General features: G+C 37.4%; 2 protein-coding genes across 3 annotated transcripts in view; one reads left to right on the top strand and one right to left on the bottom strand.

The window, feature by feature from the left end:
* Positions 1–13796, top strand: part of etfdh (electron transfer flavoprotein dehydrogenase) — a 22855-nt gene extending 9059 nt beyond the window's left edge. The window contains exons 3-14 of one of the 2 annotated variants that reach the window (XM_015015138.1): positions 1231–1293; positions 2147–2376; positions 3078–3159; positions 3576–3694; positions 5364–5441; positions 6263–6409; positions 6555–6695; positions 7705–7848; positions 8385–8553; positions 9778–9960; positions 11256–11477; positions 13309–13796. In XM_015015138.1, coding sequence (XP_014870624.1) covers positions 1231–1293; positions 2147–2376; positions 3078–3159; positions 3576–3694; positions 5364–5441; positions 6263–6409; positions 6555–6695; positions 7705–7848; positions 8385–8553; positions 9778–9960; positions 11256–11477; positions 13309–13472 — 1742 coding nt within the window. In that variant the 3' untranslated portion in view covers positions 13473–13796. The remainder of the gene's footprint in view (positions 1–1230; positions 1294–2146; positions 2377–3077; positions 3160–3575; positions 3695–5363; positions 5442–6262; positions 6410–6554; positions 6696–7704; positions 7849–8384; positions 8554–9777; positions 9961–11255; positions 11478–13308) is intronic. The other variant, XM_015015140.1, reaches the window with a different exon arrangement.
* On the bottom strand, positions 13789–23442 carry ppid (peptidylprolyl isomerase D). The gene is made up of 10 exons (XM_015015141.1): positions 23275–23442; positions 21521–21661; positions 19657–19763; positions 19330–19518; positions 18450–18572; positions 17527–17633; positions 15587–15731; positions 15313–15399; positions 14425–14467; positions 13789–14183 (listed from the first exon to the last, which is right to left on the bottom strand). Exons 1-10 carry the CDS (start codon positions 23435–23437, stop codon positions 14095–14097), a joined length of 1194 nt encoding a protein of 397 aa, XP_014870627.1. The 5' UTR covers positions 23438–23442; the 3' UTR covers positions 13789–14094.

Below are 23442 nucleotides of genomic sequence, written 5' to 3'. Positions count from 1 at the left end.
GAACAATCGATAGATTACTCGATTACTAAAATATTCGTTTACAACAGCCCTAAGTGTGTGCATGTTTACACTGCAAAGTTACTTGCGTGAATATCTCCCATTGACATTTGTTGGACTGATGAATATCAGTTAGAAAAATGTTACATACCGCCCAAGTTGATGCTTACTTCACCTATTCTTTATTGTCTTTTTTTTTTTAGGCAGATACAAACACTACGTAGCTACAGACAAAGAAAATAAAAATAACTCTTTGTCAGCTTGTAATTTGTAACAAATTAATTATAATATACACATAATCAAATAAATATCAACAGTTCAAATTTACATCCCGCTTGTGGAATGAAGCAATCTTAAAATAAAACAAATAAGTCATTCTGTTTTCATAATCGAAGGGCCCCTGGCTGATAGGGAGGCCACAAATAAAGGGAAAAAATATCTATCTAGATTTTTTATTTTTTTTTGCTGTAAAAATTTTGTTTTCTCTCCTACAGCAAAAAGCTAACACCCCCTTGTGTCTTCATGAAAGGGTTTGTTGCTGTTACTAAGCTGCCAGGAAAAATGGTAAAGTCAGGTTTTCAAAAAAGTAAAGAGAAAAAAGAAAAAGAAGACAGACAGAAGAACGGGTGTCAATTTGAAACCTAGTTTTTTTCCGAGAGATCACAGGAAGTAGGGTAAACGTATCTAATGTGTATGATTATCAAGGTTTTAGCTTATTTTGCTTAGCTACACACTACTCAGGGTTTCCCCCAATGCATCGTAAGCCTGGTGGGACACCAGGCTTTATTTGCCCTCCCAACCTTTTCTTCATGCTTTTTCCACCAAGCCAGGTTTGGTTTCCACCAAGCCAGGTTTGGTTTCCACCAAACCTTGTCAAAAGGTTTTTTTTATATATATATACACCAATAGCAGTGATTGCAAAGAAGGGTCTATAGTCAAAGCACTGGGGCCAAGGCCAGGGATGTGCAATAGCATTTAGAATTTATTGCTGAGTGTGCTGTGAGACTGATGTGAGATCATATATTTTCCAGTCAACTTTTAACATTATTTAGCACAAAAACATGGTGAGCCGCTGGTGGACTTCCCTGACCACCAGGCTTAGCAAGTTTTCTCGGGGAAACCCTGGTATTGTTAGCCTCCATTTCACCAGCATTTAATCAGTGAAGAAATATATTTACAAAGTTATTCATATATTTAACTTGTCCCTGTACCTTTTACCACACTTAACAACAGATGAGTCAGCAGCAGCCCTAGCCCCCCTTACCATCCTATCTCCTCCCTGTCCCAGTGAGAAAGGTGAGCAACACTGTTCAGCGACATGTCAGTTAGCATCATTTCAAGGAGTCTATGGGGATTTCTGTCTCTCTTTGCTCTTTTGACAACAAAACTGAAATATTTATTTCTAACAGAAATTTATCTTTATAAAATGAGTACAGGGACAACAACATTTTATTGTCATGGAGCCCAAAATTGCATACATATTAAACAACTGTCAATATGCGGAGATACTGATTACCAACAATAAGCTCGATCCTCAGCTAGCCTTTCATCGATCAGGTTTTAAATCACCAACATCTCAGTTTTGTTGGTTTTGTCAACAGAATAATGCCATAAAATCTGCATTCGTAAATCTACCATGAAGCCGACGTTAATATTTCCCTCCTTGTCTGAGGCTCTGCTTCCAACCAACACAACACCTCAGCCTCTACTGAGTTACGTTTGCTTTCACCTGTTATTGGTCATAAATTTGTGGTGGGACTATGTGGAACTCTGGATTACACCTTGGGACTGGTTTCTGCAGCACTTAAACCACTTTTCTTATGTTGAGCTTTGGCCCTTTCTGCTGACTGACACTGTTCAGTGTTCAGTCCTGTTTCTTGTGGACTTCAGTGCAGTCTCACTTAGATGCATTCAGATTCAGCACTTTTTTGACATATAAATAAGACTAATTCCATGTGGCCTTATAGTTATTAGTTATTTCTGATTTTGGGATGGTTTACAGTCTGGATTATATCCCAAATCGTGACTGAAATCAGATGGAATTTTTTTAAGTTATTTGTTAATCATCTCAATACTCCAGACATAGTTGTAGTTGTTACAGACCTTCACAAACATGCACATTACCTGTGTTGCTCTTTTTCTCTCGCAGGTATGGAAATGGAGAGGTTTGCGGATGAGGCCGATGTTGTGATTGTCGGCGGCGGCCCTGCTGGTCTCTCTGCAGCCATCCGCCTTAAGCAGCTTGCAAATGAACAAGAGAAGGAACTGCGAGTGTGCTTGGTGGAGAAGGCCCCTCAGCTCGGCGCTCACACGCTGTCGGGAGCCTGTTTGGAGCCCCGCGCCCTCATTGAGCTATTTCCTGACTGGAAGGAACGAGGGGCAAGTATCTCAATATGTGTGGCCCCTATGCTGCCCAAATACCACTAAGAATTTAGGAGTAAGTTACATCAGGTGGAGCTCATTATTGGCCTCTGGAGAACAAGATCAATTAGGAATGAACCTATCAGATCTTGTATTTTGTGGACTCTAATATTGATTTATTTTTAATATATTTTTCTATCCAGCTGTTTAACTAAATGCACAATAAGAGTGAAATCTTCCAGGTAATGGGACAAAATAAAATTAAAATGATCTCAGTTTTTCTGGTTCAGGCAAACTGTACCAAAGAAAATAAAGGGCACTTCTGGATTGGTTGCTTTGCAAATGCTAGCCAGTAGCGTGTTAATTAGCATTGCTCCTAGAAATATCAGCTTTCCGGTCTCTATTTTCTTTTGTGTATTTAAGATATTCTGTATGAAAAAATCCACAAATATGCAAATATTTCACAAATTATTTAAAGTTAACGTTCCACAGAAAAAATAATCAAATGGGGGGTGGGGGGGCTCCTATTTGAGCCTCCTGTTCTTTCATTCTTCATTTACAGTCAAATACTGTAGTTAAATGAGTCACTTAGATATTGTAATTAATTCCTCAGCCAATTAATGTTCATTTTGTCATGCTAATACTGGCAAGCATATTAAACTGTTTATGTATCAGTAAAGTGTAAAATGTATTCAGGAACATATTTAATATTCCCTCAGGCTCCTCTGCACACTCCGGTGACAGAAGATGTGTTCAGCATTTTTACAGAAAAGCACAGGATCCCCGTCCCCATACTGCCAGGTAAAAACCTCCATTAGGCTCCTTGGATGGGAAGTTTATAACTCTCCCTTTGTTGATGACATGATTAATCTGAGTTTTATTCCTGTTTATTTGGGCCAATCCTAGATTCATGGCTGTTTCTGTGAGTTCTGTATAACACGAAGAGACTCCCTACAATTTCAATGTTTCTGCCTGGACTGCAATTTGTGTGCATCGTCTTGATGCTGTGCATTTACGTTTATGTGGAAAAGATGAAATGTTCTTCAGTGGTGCAGCTTATAAATATGTTTGACTTGGTTCATTTGAAGATATTTTCCACATGGTGCCGTAAACACTTTGAGCTGAGAATATGCTTTCTGGAGGATTTCTCTGGAATAAACCAATGTATCATCCAACATGACTGCATATGTTCTTGTGATTTATCTGAATGTGTTTAGGACTGCCCATGCAGAACCATGGTAACTACATTGTGAGGCTGGGAAACCTTGTGCGTTGGCTGGGGGAGCAGGCTGAGGAGCTGGGAGTGGAGATTTATCCCGGTTATGCTGCTGCTGAGGTGAGATCTTCAGTTCCTTTGATCAAAGAGGATTTACATATTTTTATCCTGTTACATGTCTTACAACCATTTTATCCATTTTGTTCACATGTTTTGGTTTTTTTCCCCCCCAAATGTAATTTACCTATAAACGTAGAGCGGATTTCATTTGGTTATTTGTAGAATTCTGTTATTCCAGGACATCTCTGCTGGTTTAAAGTTAAAACATCAAACTTATGCACAATTAAGTGTCTTTTCAGAGTTTAATAAATTACAGTATAATAATTCAAAGCTGCTCTTTAAGTTCTATCTTTCTGTCTCAAGAAGGTAGTAAATGAATCCTTTAACAGTAATTTACACTAACTGGCTAGCCCACTGTTTTTACAGTATCCTTGTCATTTTAATAGTTTGCCAAGTATTTTTGTAGTTGCAGTGAGTGAGAAGCTCAAGGTGGGGTCTTCAGACTGCATGACTGCCCATATTGAATTGAAGTAAAGTTGCTGTTTGCTTTACTTCATTTTTCTTTCCATTCTGGCCTTTTAAGCTCTCGTAAAGCTTAATTTCATGTGTTTCGGATAATCTTGTTAAGTGCTGCATTTTATTCACCCTCACCTTAAAGGAAATTGGAAAGTATAACAAGTCAGGACCCTTCAACGCTTTTCTTAAGTAGAACAATTTGTATTATGCCAGTGGACAATGGAAAATGTCAATAACAATGATAAAATAATGTTTTAATGTTCCATAAGGCAGAACACCAGCTGTAGAGACTTGACTTATTTTATGCCTGTAAATCCAACATACTTACAATCTTTAAACACAACAAAAATTGATTTTATACACCAGCTAATTGATAGTTAAGTCTATGTTTTTCTTTGTAGACTTGTAATCAATAATATCTCAAAATGCTCCAGAGAAGTTTTATTTAAAAACAAATCTCTACAAATTCTATATAAATTATTAGTTGAAGCAAAAGAAAACGGCATAAGTTGTATCATACAGATTGAAAACACTCAACAATAAAATGTCAGCCTGGTTGTTGTAAAGTATTCTTTGTTCTGATGAAACTAAGATCAGGAAGATGAAAGTGTAGCGAAGGCTTGAAACGGTATACGCCGCCATGGAGGCAGTGATACCACGGGTCAGGACGGCTTCCAGATGGCGCCCAATCGCTGCTGGTATTTGATCATCTGACAGAAGCAGGCAGATGAATTCTGGAGGGACGCGCTGTCAGAGCCAGCCAGATTCAGCACGACGCTCCGGCATTCAGATGGACACTGATTCAAAGCATACTGCGAAAGCAGCCCAGGAGACGTGGAAGGGAACGAGGTGGGATGATCTGCTGACTGGGTCACTCGTTTGATCTCAAGCTGGCAGAGCAGCATTTCACTGCTGGAGGAACACGGTAGAGGAAGAGCCATGGAAACCTGCCTGAAGAAAATCCAACAAACCCTGAAGAAATATTAAAAAAATTAAAATCTGCTATGACTTTGTTTAATAAGCCCACAAAATATTCTGCTCTGCAAATTAAATATTTAACATTCTTTCCTTATTGTGTACTTTAAAGTCAACTCTTATTATATCTTATTATTATATTTTATTTATTATTTTCAGAAACGCCTCCTTGTGTATAATCCCAGCTCTATAAAGACAGTCTTAATCCTTTGTGGCTATTTCTGCATTTTACTTTCAGGTTTTATTTCATGAGGATGGAAGTGTTAAAGGGATCGCCACTAATGATGTGGGGATTGCCAAGGATGGCTCACCTAAGGTAATGACCCATCTAGAAAGCTCATTTTATTTTAGAGTCTCTTTGTTGTGCAATAACAGCACTGGAGGATTTGATTCGTCAGGATAGCTGACTTTAAAGTTGAGACCTTAAGAATGTACTTTTGACTTCTGTCCCTCATGATTGATTAAATATGTGTTGTGAGAACAAGGTTACATGGGGGAAGCAAAAAGCTTTGAGTCACCGCATTTCTTTAAATCAGAGGTCCAACGAGGCAACTGTCCGGTCAGTTGCTGTGATTCTGAACTCTTTCTTTAAATATTTACGATCCTTTTTCCACATTTTTAGGTTCAGCTTTTATCCTTTGACCCTTTTCAGCAGGATATGTTTTATTTACATGTTAGAATAGTTAACATTTTTACAATAAATCACTTACTTGCAGGGGGTAAAATAGTGTCTTGAGTTTTAGGATGTTTTTTATGCTAATGGCTAATCAGTTTCAAAGCGGAAACCTTTTATGTTTCTCCAGTGTAAACCGTTTTAAAGCAGTTCATGTAAATGTTACCAAAATATAAGTCAGTGGCAGTTCAGCTAAATTCAGGTCATAACTTCTGATTTAATCCGAGTTTAATTTATTCTAAGAAAAGGAAGAAAAAAATATTAAAATCATATTTGGTATTAAGAAGTTAATTGAGTTGAGATTTTATTTTTAATAGCTCGTTCCTACGTTCCTAGGAACAAATGCTTCTCGTTGTTGATCAGGTGCACAAAATTTTTATGGTCGTTTAAAAATTGTGAGTAATTTTCCAGATGCTTCATTGTGTTTGAAACAACTTTATGTTGATATTTAATACCCGTTTCAGGATACTTTTGAGCGAGGAATGGAGCTCCATGCTAAGGTCACCGTGTTTGGAGAGGGCTGCCATGGCCATTTAGCAAAGCAGCTTTATAAGCAATTCAACCTGAGGGAGAACTGTGAACCCCAGACCTACGCTATCGGCCTGAAGGAGGTAATTAGCAGACTGATTAAAAAAATAAATAAAAAATGATCACTGAGGTTGCTGTTCCCTTTTCTCCAACCGGTTTAAGTAAATTATTCTGTTTGAAAGATTAAATATGAACTGCATAGTGTAAAGACGATGTGCTTTTTTTCAGCTGTGGATGATTGATGAGAAGAAGTGGAAACCAGGCAGAACAGAGCATTCTGTCGGGTGGCCTCTGGACAGACACACATACGGAGGATCCTTCCTGTATCACCTGAATGAAGGAGAGCCTCTAGTTGCCTTGGGCTTTGTGGTGAGTGCTATCACATCTTGTGTGTATGACAATTGAACCTTATTGTAGTAATAAATAAAAAAATCTCAGGATAATCAGATGCATCCATTTCTCATGGGCGCAGTATTCCAATACTGCCTGCAGGTAATGTTGCAAATGTTTATTTGCTTTGCAGAATGAATCTGCTGCATATTTCTTTATAACCAAAGCATCAAGTTATAAAGTTATATTAAGCCTACCTTTTGTTAAAAAACACTTTGATTTTTGTAAGATTAATATTCAGGGTTCTTACAGCTTAAAGAAAGATCAATTTAAGACTTTTTTTAATGCAACTTGAAATAAAGTTTAAAACTTAACTTCACAATAGACACAAATAGGGGGGGAAACAACTCCAATTACCACCAATTTGACCCAAATGTTTTAACACATGTATGACGTTTTGGTTCAGTGTAAAAGTGTCAAATTTGGAAATAAAGAAAACTTGGAAACACACAAATGGCAGATGACTATTAATTCCAAATAACGACTCTACAGTATTCATAGGTTTGTTTTTTTATTTTTGAGGTTTTTTTGGCTTTAGTTAAGTATCTTAAAATAACATGCTTGCAAAACCAGAAATGACTGCCGACTGTTGGCAGCTTGATGTTCAGGCTTTGTTTCACACTTCCCACGTGTGGCTGCACTGCCTTGATTTCCGTTGTGCCGTCTTTTAAATAATTCTTGCACAAAATGCGATGCATGGCTGGTACTGGTCTCAGCTATGCAGAAATATCTTGGTTAGACAGACAATTTTTGTTTGTTTATTTTTTTCCCCCTATGGGGTCCAAATGCTACATGAACGGCGTGCATCAGCTCTGAGAGTCCCGGCGTTAATGAATTCAGTGCCTATTAAGACTTTTTAAAGATTTGTGCAAACCCTGAAGATTGCTTTTTCAGATATTTCAAATTCATAAAATGATGGATTGTCAGAGGTTTATGAATTCAGGTTTATGGCTGCTCTTCTACCAATTATGCCCTTTTTTTATTCCAGGTTGGTTTAGATTATTCCAATCCGTATTTAAGCCCCTTCAGGGAGTTTCAGCGCTGGAAGCATCACCCCTTCATAGCTGCCACGCTGGAGGGAGGCCAGAGGATTGCTTACGGAGCCAGAGCCTTAAATGAAGGAGGATTTCAGGTATGTTGCTTTAATTGGTGAGGAAAGCTACTTCTGGTTGCCCTTAACAAGGTGATTGTTATTTTAAATCGAACTTCTCCCGACTTCACAGACTGATCTGGTGTAAATGTCAGAGCCTGGGTCCTGCTGAGACTTTGGGGGTGGAAGTAGTTGTACTGACATGATTAAGGGAGAAAAGTTTCCCCTTTGGGGATTTGTTAACTTTAGTGCTTCTGTGTTTGATTAAAACCATCTGCAAAATGGCAAAGTCAAATTTTGCAAGAACACAGAATCGTTGCTGCAAGTTTGTAACAAAAATAAACAGACCCTGTATAAATTTCCTCTATTGTACTGAGCCTAGTTTTTAATCAAACTAGGCTTTAAATGTGTTCAACCTTTAATTTATTAGTCCTGATTTTCAGACTTATTACTATTTTTTCTTGCTAATGAGGAGCCTTAGCAGGTTTTTGGTGTTGGTGTTATTATGGTGTTGGTGTTGTAATCAACAACTCCAACAGCTGATTAAAACTCTTGTTTTCTGGCTGTTTCTTCCTTAGTGCATCCCAAAGCTGACGTTTCCTGGAGGTTTGCTGATTGGCTGCAGCCCGGGGTTCATGAATGTCCCAAAGATAAAAGGAACCCACACGGCCATGAAGAGCGGCATCCTGGCTGCTGAAGCCATTTTCCCTAAAGTCACTGCAGAGAACCTGGACTCAGAGACTGCAGGTCTAGTTTGTTTCTGTTCACTGTGACTTACAGTGGCTTCTCTGCTTCTGCCATTTGCAGAAATGTAATTCAAAAAGAAAACTCATTGACATTTCATCCTGAGCAAGCATTTCTCTGATTTTTTTTTTCTTTTATTATTGTGGTTTGCAGTTAATAAAACTCCAAAATTAAATATTTGGGAAAATTCAAATATTACATATCTTAAAAATATTTGATTTACACAGTTTGCTAATTTGAGATTTATTTTCTTTAATAAATGTACAGCTTTAGTAGTTTTGCACTAAATCATATCTTAGTTTTGCCAATAAACCACTGGGTTTTCTTGGTCATATGACCTTTTCACTTAAAGACAGAATATTTTATTCTGTCTTTAGGTGTACATACAGTAGCTACAAATATTTCTTCAGAGCAGAACGTTTTGAAAAGTCATGAAGGTTGACTTTTACAAAGTTTGTAAAAATTAGAAAAGTGTAAAATGACAGCAGCGGTCAAACTGGAACTAAACGTCTGAAACTGCAGGTGCATCAATCACAGAACTGAAATATCAATAAAAAACGTCTGGCCAAAGACTTTGAAAAACAACGGCTAGCTTTGAGGTCCTACATGCTTTGAGAGTGAAGCATTGTAAACTTGAAAAATACTCAAGTGTGGCACAGAATATTTCACAGTAAAATTGGTAACATAATTACTTTTCTGGTCTGCATTTGATACATGACAAAATATGGATCAAAGTTAAAGGTGTTGAGAGAGTTCCTGGTTGGAACTGCATCAGGAACTCCTTCTGTTGAGGTCAGAGTTCAGTATGGCTGCTCTGCATGTAGAGGTTACTTATTAGCACTTCATTAACCTATTTGCAAACAGTACTGTTCAGTGTCTACTGGTGATTATGTTGCATTAGTGTTTAAAATCCATTTTTGGCCTGAGTTGCTACCAGCTGTCACTGAATAACCAAACACACTGGTTTCTATATGGCAAATAGAAAATGATCACCTCAGATGTAATTTAATTTCCAGTTCAGAGTTCTTGACTTTTGAAGCAAATGAAATGGAGAATAAATGAACCAATTTTAGCTTGATTCTAACAAACTGGACCTATTATGAAAAGGTCGTCTAGTTGGTTGTTTTATTTGTTTTACATTTTCCTTCAAATCTGTCATTCCTTAATGTCACAAAAACAGAGAGTCTACAATTCACTCTTCATTTTAAAACCTTTTATGTATCTTAGGGCTTCATATACCTGAGTACAGTAACAACTTGGAGAATTCCTCTGTGTGGAAAGAGCTGCACGCTGTCAGGAACATCAGGCCGTCCTTCCACAACTACTTTGGCCTTTATGGTGGGATGGTGTACACCGGCATTTTCTACTGGATTCTACGAGGAAAAGAGCCTTGGACACTCAAACACAGAGGTGAGGAGGACCGCTTTATGTGGGTTTAACTTCAGACTTTATCCAATTGATTACTGATGAAAACTATGAATATTTGATAACAGCAAATCTAACGTTTGCTCAACTGTATAAGGTGAAATGGGCAAAGATATAAAAGCCATAAAAGAGAAACAGTTGAAATGTGTTTTCTCTTTTCTGAAACTAAAATGCAAAAACCAACACAAGGTCAATAAATAATACAGACATTCCTTAATGAGTGAAATGTTTTGAGTGCTTTCTTTTTCTAGGGCTGCATAATTTCATAAAAGTGTTTAACTGTGACACTATTGCTGAAATATTTAATATCGAAAAGAATCACCTCTCATTTTCAGGACACTTCCTGAACAGCTTTGTGGTCTCTGTAGTAATACACCAGATGTGAGTCCATCTGATTGGACGGAGATGCTTTAAATATTTATAGGGTGATCAGATAGTTCTGTAAATTTACTTTCTATCAGTCATACGTTTGCAATCATAGTATTGCACACACCAATATGACCAAGATTATTGCAGTTCATTCAGTGTGTCATAACCAAGCATTTTAGAAAGTTGGGCAGAAAAAAACCAATTGGAGAACTGCATTCCTGAGAGGATTGTAAAGCCAGACGTAAAGCAATGAAGACAATGTTAAAAGTGTTTTACCTGAGATAAAGATTAGAAAATACCAGATTGTTGCTTTAGGCTTGCTGTTCAGATGAAAGTAAATTTCATTAGGAAATAAAGATTCCATATTCTGGAAGGACAAAATGCAATTTATTGACGTTTCCACAGCATGACGATGAGAGAAGTTGGTGTATCTGCTGATGTTGGTCCTCCTTGTTTTCTCATTAGTCAGCAGAACGGCTTTTTATTAAAGAGTCAAAAAAATAAAGAGGACTTTGGTTTGAAAAAAAAAAAAGAGAAAATAAAGAATTTGGGGGTCATCAGTTGTTTTCTATTTTATTGGCTGAATTTTTTCCATTTTTAACTTGTAGTTAAGGGCCGGACAAAATAATTTCAAAGTCCACAAATGGCCCCCGGGTCACACTTTGGACTACTCTGGTCTAGAGGGTTAGACCAGGGTTAACTAGAGGTTAATATCGAGTCCTTTTCAGTAGCTCCAAAAACCTTTTATTTATTAATCTTGTTCACTTTGAGACACCAGTAGATGAATTGCACTAGCTGCAGACATCACCACTGATCTGTCTCGACTCGGAACGGTCGTCTGGACGGTTCTATTGTTTTAGTCGTCCTCTGAGGACAACGCCTCCTAACCCACCGTGCTCTTTCTGCGGCAGGCCTGGATGCAAACCAGCTGAAACCAGCTAAAGATTGTAAGCCCATTGAATATCCGAAGCCCGACGGCAAAATCAGCTTCGACCTGCTGTCCTCGGTGGCCTTGAGCGGCACCAACCACGAGGGCGACCAGCCTCCACACCTGACCCTAAAGGACGACCGCATCCCCGTCGAAAAGAACCTGGCTATTTACGACGGACCTGAGCAGCGCTTCTGCCCGGCAGGTAACCTCACAGCCTTTCAGCAGAGCATGAGCACATCGAGTCTGTCCAGGTTCACAGAAGGCTTTCTCTTGTTTTAAAGTAACATATCTGTAAAGACAATCATCTCTGATAATTAATCTAGAAGGGAAAACACTCTTTTAGTCTGTATCTTCAAGACAAAAGGCTAGTGTTGAATGTGTTGACATGGAGATTTCTCTAGAACTTCATAATTTAAACTCCAAAGAAAAACCTGTTAACAAGCAACACTCTTCTAACAAAACAACGTTTCTGCCTGGGGTCTGTTTTCCTCCAGATAATAAGAATTTATTGATTAAAATAGTCCAGCATCTTGAGTGTTGCATGGGGCAAACAGGGCTGCTGTTGGTGTGGAAGTGAGGCAGACGGTTAAATTATTGGCTGTTTATCTCATTTTGAATGCAACTAAACTCATTTTCTCAAAGACTGGCTCTGGTGGAAATGGCTGGAAAGTGAAGCTTCATTATGTGGCTCATGTGACGCTCTGGGAAACTCGCTGCTGCTGTTTTTACGCTTGTTGGTTTCCTTCAAATGCAACAAACAAAAGCACAGTGTGTTGGATCATGCAGGACGGCAATTAATCAAATGACTGTTCACTTGACTTTGAATCATTTTTGGTTTTGTTTTTTATGGTTGCAGCTTCAATGTTTGTGTTAAAATAAATTTAAATGTTTTTAGTCTGTTATGTTCTTTCTTCATTATTATCACAGTTCAATTATATTTAAGCATTTTGAAGTGATTCGAACTTTTTATCATCTACTGCTTCGTCCTCACTTTTTTTCTACACAAACTCGCCAACTGCAGCTAAATATCTTCCACACAGCGTCTGTTTATTAATGCAATTAAATGTCAGATTAACCTTCAGTTATTCTGCAATCTGTGGCTCATTGTTTTGCTCAGTTTGGAAAACGGAGAGTTTTGGCAAGGTGTGCCTATATCAGAGGTCTGCAACAGGTTTAACTTCGGATAAAATAGATAACGCTTTTAAGTATGGATTTGCGTGCTGTGGAAGAAACTGTGTACATGCTTTATTTTAAAACTTAAAAATAGAAATAAAATGGTTCTTTAAAAATTTGTATAAACTTTCAATAGTAGATATATATATTTTTAATACTTGTGGCTCTAAATGACTTTGTTTAGCTGAACGGGGTACAAATGTTTCTTTGGATTTTAAAGGTTGCAGAATTATGGTTTATATTAAACTGCTAAAGCAGTAGCAAGGTTAGTACTAAACAGGTTTTAATAAAAGATTATTCTACTAAATTAAGTAGGATATTAATTAATTAAATGTTTTTAGCTGAACTTATTTTAGATGCTCAAACATTTTATAGAAACTTTGCCTTCAAGCTTTACAGATCCATGTTATTGCCACACTTTAAAGTCCATTTATAAAGCAGTCCAGCCGGATACATGGAGCTAAATACAAGGCGATACGAGGAATGAGTCTACATGGATCAGTGATATATTTTAAGAAAAATGCTTAGAAAACTGAAATAATTAAATAAGACGGTGAGATCAAACTTAAATTGTTTTTGTAAGTTGATGTAAAGATAAGTCCACAATATCAATTGTAGACTTATGAATTAAATCAAAATCGTATCACGACGGACTTTGTGAAATCGAGCAACATTGGTGTCATCATCCAAGCAAATCGGTCTAATATTATGTTGTGATAAATCCAGTGATTTGCATCCTAGAAAGTCCTGATTAAGGAGGATTCAATACAAAGACGTTCCTTTCAGGCATCACATGAAACCTGATTGAATTACATTTAAGTTGTCTTTTTAAAATTTTCTTTGATCCATCCATCCTCTAGGTGTGTATGAGTACGTTCCCGTGGAAACCGGAGATGGGATGAGATTACAGATCAACGCTCAGAACTGTGTCCACTGTAAGACCTGCGACATCAAGGATCCCAGCCAGAACATCAACTGGGTGGTACCGGAGGGCGGCGGCGGACCCGCCTACAACGGAATGTGAACTTATATCTTCAACAAAACTTTTTTTTTCACATTAAGGAATCCGGAGTGGTCAGTATGTGCCTGAGTATGAACCATTAGCCGTGTAACTGTCTGAGGGTACAACTTTAAATTATAAAGTGTGTTTATGAATCTTGAAGGTCCAACTGCTGGGTTCTGCATGAGCTCTGTGGGCATTTTAATCCTTTTAAAGAGAAAATACTTGATCAACAGAAACATTTTCTGTCAGTTTTGTAAAAATTAGGCTGTAAATTAATGTCTGTTGGCATTTTTAACAGAAACTAACACTGTATAATGTCACAGAAAATAAAGAAAACTTGAGTTATCCCTTGTTTTATTGACCAGTAAAAACATAAATAAAGCAAACTGGTGTATTGTATCAAAATCTCAACAATGAAATGATACAAGATACACAACTTTATGTAGAATAAGACACGACAAAGCTGTGTTGCTCAGTTAGTCAGCTGTCACCTGAACATGCTTCAGACCAAAGCTTGAGGTAATCACAGTGAAGTGTTACAGTAGAATGAGAATACTGTTACAGTCTCTGAATAACTTCAGTTTTTACTGAGATGACTGCAAAAATGAACAAAAGACAACTTGTTGCAGCACAAAGTTTGTCTTCAGGCAAACATCTTGGCATAGATTTTCTTTTCCTTCTCCTTCTCCTCTTGGATTTTAAGTTGAACTTTTTTCATCTCATTGATGATGGCTGTCAAAAAAATTGAAAAGGTTTCATTATTGATTTTACATGAAATGGTGACATTTTGATAATATTTAACTATTTTTAGTTCTACTGTACTGGCATCACTCATCTCTTTTTTGTTAATGTTGACTAATAGGCAGTTATTAGCCGATGAAACGTTTTTTATTAGACTTTAAGTTTTCCAAGCTGAATTTAGGCTTATAGGGGTGACATGAAAAATATAAACTATTGTAAAAAAAAAACATACCTTTATCTTCTGGAGCAATTCCCTGAGCTTTCTTTAGATCACCCTAAAACAAAAAGCAAATAAAATAGTCTTAGAATAACTTAGCAGTACAAAGGTTATCACTTTCATTTGCTAAATGGCTGCTTTAAAAAATGAGTATAGCTCAATATTCTATACATGTAAAAGCAGCAGCTGTTTTGATAACTCTCTTTCTCTTGTTCTCTCAAGATGAAGAAAAGATGTATATGCAATGAGATCCCATTCAAGTTTAACTTAAAAGAAAAACTGATCAAATCTGTTGATGTTCAGAAAGCGAAGGTAAAGGAATATTACTCTAAGAAGTGTGTAAAATTTTCATTCACATGTCCATGTTAGAAACACCTGTTTGCTGGTCATTTAGTCCTAATCAGAACTTTACTAGTACATCCAGAACCATTTAACCCTGTTCTGAAATAAAACACTAAAGTATGAGAAGCATTCAGACATTCCTCTGGACTGACCCATTTTCATCAGGACGGCTATACAGTCTGTACATCATTAAATCAAGGTCACCTTTTTAACGCCTGTTTCACATAATGAATTACCTCATGGACTGCTATTCTTTTGAGCGCACACCTTTTAATTAATTACACCAGAACCAGCAGCATGCACTGTTGGCTCTGTTAGTTTTTGATTACTCTACTACACCTTCTTGTAAATTTGGCATTTAGAAATAATTTCTATTAAAAACAACGATCCAGGTTATTATGATGGACTGCTGCTATTACTTTAGACACAACCGTGTATAAAAAACCAAAACACCCCCAGCTTTATGAGCTGCCAGTTTTGTCACATCCACCACCAGCAGCTGCTTTGATAACTCTCTTTCTCTTGTTCTCTCAAGATGAAGAAAAGCTTTGAACAGCTTACCAAGGCTTTGTTGTATTCCTTCAACCCCTGCCAGGCCTGGGCCCTCCGGAAAAGTGCCTTTGTGTTTTCTTGGTTTAGTTCAAGAGCCTGAAACAGAAATTTTATCTTTACTCGATCCTGTTTTGATTAATGCCTTTAAAGCTGCAGCTATGATGCTCTAACTGCTCTTAAATAAATTGGTTTCCATTTAAAATAACTGGAAATACAACATTTTAACCCTGACTGTTGATCTGATGCAGTAAAGCAGCTATAAGAGCAGATCTGCTGGTGTCACCTCATCGCAGCTCTCCAGAGCCTCCTGCCAGAGCTGCAGCTTCAGTTTACAGGCGGCCATGTTGAGGAAGCAGCTGACTGCTGTGGGCTCCAGCTTCCTGTGTTCCTCTTCATCCTCTACCAGGTTGCCACTCATGTCCAGGTACCTGCATAAACACACAGCAGGCCATAAAGGTTCAGGTGGGCCAGGTAATTAGCCCTTTTTGTGGCTAATTTCATTTTTTCCCAGCTTTGAATTGCTGATACAGATTTCTCTCAGTCATAAGAAAAGACAGAAGGACACTGAAATGTGTCAAAGCAGTTGCTGTAAAACGGTTTTTATTCCTATTTTTAAGTATAAATATTAAATACTTTTACTTTTGACTCGATGTGGAGGCTAAGTGGTAGAGTTCACAGATTAAACTGTATTTACCATCTCATATGTAATTAATGAGGCTGGCAACAAAAATAAGAGGTGTGTGTACTTCAGAAAAACTACAGTACTGTGACACTATTTGTATCCTTACAGGCTTTTTTAGCACTTAACTATTTCAGATCAAACTGCTTTTAATCAATTCATATAAAAATAAAATTTAACTATAAATGTTTCTTTAATACAATTTTGCTGAGGTGGAAAATGATTCTCCTTTGCCATCCAACCAGTGTGAAAAAGTTAGTACTCCAGTTAGTCAATGGTGCATAGAATCATCCAGGAGGTCAGAAAAGATGTCAGAAGAACATCTGAAGCTCTGCAGGTATCACGATTTGTCAATCAGGTCAGCTGGGCTCAACCAACTGACCTGGTTAAATAAAAGGCAGGCGGTCAGAAAACATCCTGATCAAATGGTCAAACCACCTCAATTACGGACATTGTTTTTTCATGGTGGAGGTTGTGCTGAAAGAGTCGAGTTATAAACAAAAGAAGAAAGGTCAGACTCTGAGGTTCCTGAATCACACACCCTTCTCTCCATAACTTCTACTATATGACCTGCCCTTGAGGTTCTGTCCATGAACACAACACACATCCTGGAAGATTCCAACTCGCACCAATAAAATGAGTTCAACTTTTTGCTCGTTTCATTCCTTCAGGGGTAGAAAGCCCCTAATAGCATCTCCAACACCACAGTAGACTCTAATGGCTGCCAGCTTCTCCAAATCCATCAAGTCTGTGACAGAGATTGAAAACACAGGAGGATAAAATAGAACGACTGCTTTCAGCCTTCCATTATCTAGTTTAAGTCTCAACTTCTTGTAGCTGAATGAAAAAAATGGATTTCATTTTAAATAGCTTCTTAAATCTCTGATTCCTCTGAACTTTTTACTGAACACCCAAGAAAATAGATTCTTCACTTAACCACAACAAAAAGCACCATCATGATTTGGCACTAGTTGGTATGGTGCATTCACTGACTGGAAAAAATTTTTATTTTTCCATTTCTGACAGGCTGGTTTGGTAGTAAGCTGAAAACTGGATTTTTCCTGCTCATTTTTGTCAGGGAACCTTTAATTCTGTCTTTTTTTATTGCTCTCCACTCCGTAAGTGTCTTGCATTCTGATTTATTCTTTTTCTAGACTTTTGGTCATGTTTTAAGTCGAGGTAATACAGCAAGTCTTCAGTCAGAGGCCCCTTCAGATTTGTTGCAACTGACTGCTACCTGATATTCTTCCTGTTCCCAGCATCACCGTCCACAACGACACTTTGAAGGTACTTGGATGTTACGAGTTATGACAACATTTAATTTCCCTTGGGGATAAATATGGTATTATTGAACTGAATCAAATCGCCTTTGGGACAACAACTTATTTCAAATACTGTATGAAATATCCGTTTGATTTATGCAGATGACCTTAATATTTTTAATTTGATAGCTGCTTTATTGAAGCGTTGCTTGGATTCGTGCGTCTCTCCCAGGACGGCTGTGACTGAAAGGGAACCACAGCTGCAGAGACATGGAGTCTTACCTGAGGGCTTTCTTATATTTTTTCACTGCAGCTGTCCAGTCCTGGTTCTTAAACATCACGTTCCCGATGTTCTTCACGTCTTCAGCAGTCGACACAACTTTGTCAAGCTGAAAGATTAAAATGAAAACATGACATGTTCCACGTGTGGAAATCTTGTCTTGGTGTGTTTTTGTTTTTTACTATGTTGAGATGTGATTAGAGGAAACCAATAGCCGGCTCACTCTGCTGTCAGACTGCTTATTTTATGCTGAGACCGACTGTTGGACGTGCTTCTGCCGGCTAATTAATTTTCTGCTAACTAGTAAACAACTCCATTTAACTGCAACTGCATCACTCTGATCTACAGAAACCCAAGGAGTGCCATTGGTGGAGAAAAAAAATCCAGATTTCCCTAAATTTAAATTTTCATAAACAGAAAATGTATTTAATGGATAAAATTGATTTGACACCCAGCTCCAACTTCCAGCAGGTCATAACAACAACAGGTGCTTTGCTTACCACTAATTATGCTGGTCATGAAAGGGTTGAAACATTTTGTAACTGCTTTAGTAATTTAGTAATTTGTGCTAAGCTTTATTGAATTGAGATTTTAAAATAAATTCAGCCATTAATAATATTTTATTTCACTGAGCTGCACATGAAGTTGATTAAGGTTTGAGAAAGACTAGCTGAGTCACTTTGTTTAAATAAGTTTTCAGTGACGTGTTTATGAGTAAATGTTGCAACAATTTTTCCAGTTTCCAGGATAAGGGTGTCCTTAAAGCTCAGAATGAAATTTGTTTCCGTTCTCTGGGCTGACTCTGCAAAGGGCAGCAAAGAAGCACATTTCCAAACATGGCCTTCCAGTCCTGGCGGAGCGCTCTGATGCTATCTGCCAGGATGAACCCGTGCCCTTGAAGATCAAAGACGTCGCTGGTACTTACATCTTTAAAGTCGATGTCGGAGTCCTCGGGGAAGTCTGGGTGAGCGTCTCCGGTTCCGTCATCTGGAGTGGCGCCCCAGCTGTCCCCGTCCTTATGTTCACCACAGTCCGCTACGATGCAAGGCTGAGGGGGGGGGAAGGCAGATTACAGGACATTTTACGCAGAACGATTTTATTTGATGCTCAAATATTTCTAACAGAATTAATGCAAAGACGGTCTATAAATATATAATGTCGGCTAACAGTGTAATACTCGCTCAGGGAACAGAGACTATGAATTAAATCTGTTTGATAACCAGACTTATTCAAAGAGAGGTCAGAAATCAACTATTAAATATGTAAATGAAATTAAAGCCCTACAAGGCTTATGGTTAAAAACTGCAACCACATACAGACATAATGTATGTTACAACAAAGGCTTCTCTTTAAATCTATTCTTCTCTGATATGTAAGAAACAGGGAAGTGTGGGCATAATTAATATGTTGAATACCAGCTTAAAGATTATTTTCAAAAAGTACTTTTAATCTGACAAACAAGCCCTCAGTTATATTAAATCTGAATAAACTTTTTCTGTTTTAGGTCACTTGGGGTTATTAAAATGATTTCTATTTGCTATAATTACAATATTTTTCTTTCTTTAAATTCAAAACTTTAGATACAAATGCCTGCTAAGTCAACACCACCATTCAAGAGTGTTGCACGGTGATGCAAAGCAGTGACGAATATAATATTAATAGTCTGAGCCACTGTACTTCAAATCTTTAGTACACCCAAATATTAAACATCATCATTTTGCTGAAACTGGTTAGATTCTGTTTTGAAGCGCTCTTTGGCCTTTTTATGCAGGTAAATCAGGCTAATGGCTTCCTGCTGACTCTACCTTTATAGGCGTGTCCTCTGTGGTTTCCACGGACTCTAGCATTTTTACAACTCCTATCCCTTTTAACACCTGTCCAAAGACCACATGCTTTCCATCCAGGTGGGGTGTGGGAACCGTCGTGATGAAGAACTGTGAGCCGTTGGTGTTGGCCCCAGCATTGGCCATGCTTAGCAGTCCCACTTTGTCATGCTGCAAGAAGAGGAGAAACGCCTTCAGTAGCATCCATGAACCAGAACAAAGGCAGGTATAGACAATTGCCTTACATTGTATGTTTTTGAGCTAAATTAGTTTTTGAGAGCAAATGTAGAAGTTGAACACATTGCAGACCTTGTAGTGGAAGTTTTCATCCTCAAACTTCTCCCCATAAATGCTCTCGCCCCCCGTGCCGTTGTGGTTAGAGAAGTCACCTCCCTGGATCATAAACTTCTTGATGACTGTCAAATAAAAGAAAATAGATAAAGCACAGTAAAAGCCTCAGAACATTTAATATTTTAAAAACTGTATTTTGAACACTTAACAAAATTATTGTAAGGCAAGGTCATATTATTTATGTGGCAAATGTTGAGCAATAAGGCAGTTCAAAATAACAATTTGTAATAAAAATGAGTGTCCCTTTCTAACTAGAGCAGTGGTGCCTGAGGTCAGTCCTCAAGGCCCAGTGTTCTAGCTATGCTACCCATGAATCCGTCCTACCTTGTGGTAATGTGCAAGCCCACAACGATGCTACATCACATACTGCTTACTCAGCAGATTTCTTTTCAATACATCCTACCTGTGGAAGTTTCATTTCGTCTTTTTGATTTTGTGGAATATTAAGGTAGGCTTTATTTAATTTATTTTATTTATACCTGACTTTAAAACAGTGTCCCTATACTTTAAAATATTGTGGTTTAATAACACTTTTTTTAAACCGTGCTAAATAGAACATGTTGCTAATGATATTATTTGAGATTGAAGCTGTGTCTACGGTGTAATATTGGTGTATATAAGCATATCCTATCATTTCAGGTGCACAGTGACCTGCGCAGTTCAGTGGACACGTTATGGCTGTGCTGCATATAAAGTCTGTCATACAACATATTAATGAGCAAAAAAGAGTTGTGGTGATCTGTATTTGTAGATGTCTGTGTTTAATTTAATTTCAATAAAAACCTGTTTCCCCTGTCTGACAGTCTTATTTACAAACATCTCTGTATTGAAAATATTTTTTTAAAAAGGATAATAAAAGGACTGGTGCATACATCTATAGCTTTTCATTTTAAACGGGTAGGATATTCAGATAAAGGAAGTGATATTGTGGTTTTGTCATGTATATAAATTGTTCCAATGCTATGCTAAGTATAACTCTAAGCTTCCACTTCAGTCCCATCACTCAAATAATGTTATCCAATGTATTTAACCTTAACACAACCTGCTATAGTTTACGGTTTGTAGACAAACTGTCTTGTTTCTGCTGCCTTTACCAGTTGAAATCCAGCATCTATGCAAAATGCATCAATTCAAGTATAAAATGAAACTATAAATGTATTGCAATTTTGATATTAGCATTTGATGTACAATTTGTCAAGAAATCCAATAAAATGTAATTAATGCTTCAATTACAGCACATTTTCACCTGTTTTTATATGAAGCATTTACCAATATTTAACTGTTGTTTTTTTTTTTTCAACTATGGCTAAGAACAGTTTTTCCTGTAACTATTGAAAAAACAACAACAAAGGACTCTGTACTTTCCTTAAAAGGTTATCACAACTAAAACTTGAGATTTTTAAATAAAACTGAAACCAGTAGTACTTCAATCCTGCACCAGAAGGCATAAAACATGTAAAGGAATGTAATATGGCCAAGTGCCGACTTTAAGAGCTAGATGTCATTATGTGTCTCTGTATGAATGAATATTGACAATAACTGGATAAATAAATTTACTTTCAAAGAGTTAAACCTCTAGCGGTCAACAAACCAGATCGGCTTGTCACTGTTTACAGTTTGAAGTCCACCATCCAACATCTATGTTAAAACTGAGCTACATAAGCATAACTTTCATTACACACCCTCCACAGGTACAATGTGTCGCTTCACTGGAAGCCCCCTTCAGCCGTTCACCCACCATACATAGGTTCTAACTTCAAGGTATCCTCCTGATTCATTCAACTCAAATGTGAGATCAAATGAAAGGATGAGGGCCACTTACTTCTGTGGAACGGACATCCTTTGAAGTGCAGCGGTTTCCCCGTCGATTTCCCGACGCCTTTCTCTCCGGTGCAGAGTGCCCGGAAGTTTTCAGCAGTCTTAGGGGTGACGTCGGCAAACAGCTCCAGAACAATGCGGCCGGCTGAGGACAGAAAAGCAAGAGAAACAGCTTCAGAAAGAGGACAGTTTGGGTAAAACTTTGATAAATCACAAGTAGTTGTAAACATGTCAGCTAAATAGTAAAATCTTAAAACTGAGTTTAAGAAATCTTTGTTTTGAATAGTTCATGGATTTGCTCCATCATATGCATAATTATATAAGCTGTACAGTGAAATATATCCAGGTAAACTCTGTTTTAGGCTATGCAGTGACTGAAAAGGACTAGAGGCAATAAATTGGATTAAAAAGCAGTAAAGCAAGAAAAAGTGCTGGGACAATTCAACACTAATATATGAAAAATAAGCAGATTTAAGCAAACATCAGAAGGATTACTGATGTTTGCTACCTTAGGAGAAAGATGATGGTTGAGGTATTCAGATCATTAAATGCATGTTAAGCTGCTAACATTGTTTGAGTGGTAACTGCATTTTGTATGTGATGTGGATGAATAAATGTGTGTGGACATGTACAGATCTGCAACTAAATGTTCATGTAAATGTATTGACTCATATTTTGTGTCAAAAAAAGCAAACTCCTGTTTAGACAAATGGATGAACTAATCTGGGACAACTTTGAAAAAGAAACTTGAGGTTTTTACCTCTCCTTTTGGAAAGGACTGTCAAGTGAAACAGTGTCTATGTTTCAGTTTATGTTTCTTATTATTATTACAAGCCTTTATAAATTAACATTTATTTTCCTTGACGTGTTCTAAACGAAAAAACGCAATCTTAATCTGTTCCAGTACTTTTTCAGACTCGTGAAAAGTAATGGTGAGAAAAAGGGAAGATGATGATGGACAAACAGACGAGTGGATGGACATATGGACGGAAGAACAAGCAGATGGGCTGAAAATGAACAGATGGAAGGGAGAACAATGTTCAACCAAATGGATAATGATGGACAGCTGGATGAAAGAATAGATGGATGGACAATAGATGGGCAGACATTGGACAAATGGGTAGAAAAATGGACTGATGAATGGTAGAAATTTATAGTGAATAATTTGCTGTGATTAATGTATAGAGTGAAGGTAAGATAGATGAATGGATGTCTTACAGAGAAGTCTTTTTTTTTCCATACTCCATTTTTTTCCCAATTTAATCCTGACCTGAAAGACGTGTAAAAAAATCCCTGCTTTTTCAGATTGCTAAAGAAAACCGTGAATTCCAATTTTAACTTCAAATTTAACTCAAACATGATCATAAAACCGTAATAAGGAAAATAAAAAGTATAAACATTATATTGACCTGATATACTTTATAAGTGTGATACTCCCAGATCTTAATAATTAATCATAACTACTCAATACAACATTTTTAAACTGAACTACACTGATTTACCACCATTCTTTAGAGAGCATATTATTTTAAATACAATTTTAAAAAATACGTGTGGCTTTACAACGCTAGACTTTAACAGTGAAATGTTATCATCAATCTAACATGTTTATTTTATCAGCTTTATTTCGTTTTGACTCCTTAGAAACTGACAGAGCTTCTGGAAGCCACTGGGGCGGATGTAGCTAATAGGCTAACAGTTCAATTAGCCACAGAACGTGCTGCTACATGAGTTCATTTAAAATAAAAAAAAACGGACCTTTTTCCCCGTCGATGTCAACGTCGAAAAAAACGCGAGGATTCTCGGGGTTGGATGGCTTTTCCGACGGCACTGCGTGAGACATTTTAAGGAATAATTGTTGCGAATTGTAGGTAGGTGAGACCGTCGCACTGTAGCCGTTGACGTTATGAATGGAAGGCATACGTA

Source organism: Poecilia latipinna, unplaced genomic scaffold, assembly GCF_001443285.1.
Source record: "Poecilia latipinna isolate Pla-1442-1.1 unplaced genomic scaffold, P_latipinna-1.0 Scaffold1886, whole genome shotgun sequence".
NCBI classification, from domain to species: Eukaryota; Metazoa; Chordata; class Actinopteri; order Cyprinodontiformes; family Poeciliidae; genus Poecilia; species Poecilia latipinna.
This window is presented reverse-complemented; position numbering and strand designations above follow the sequence as displayed.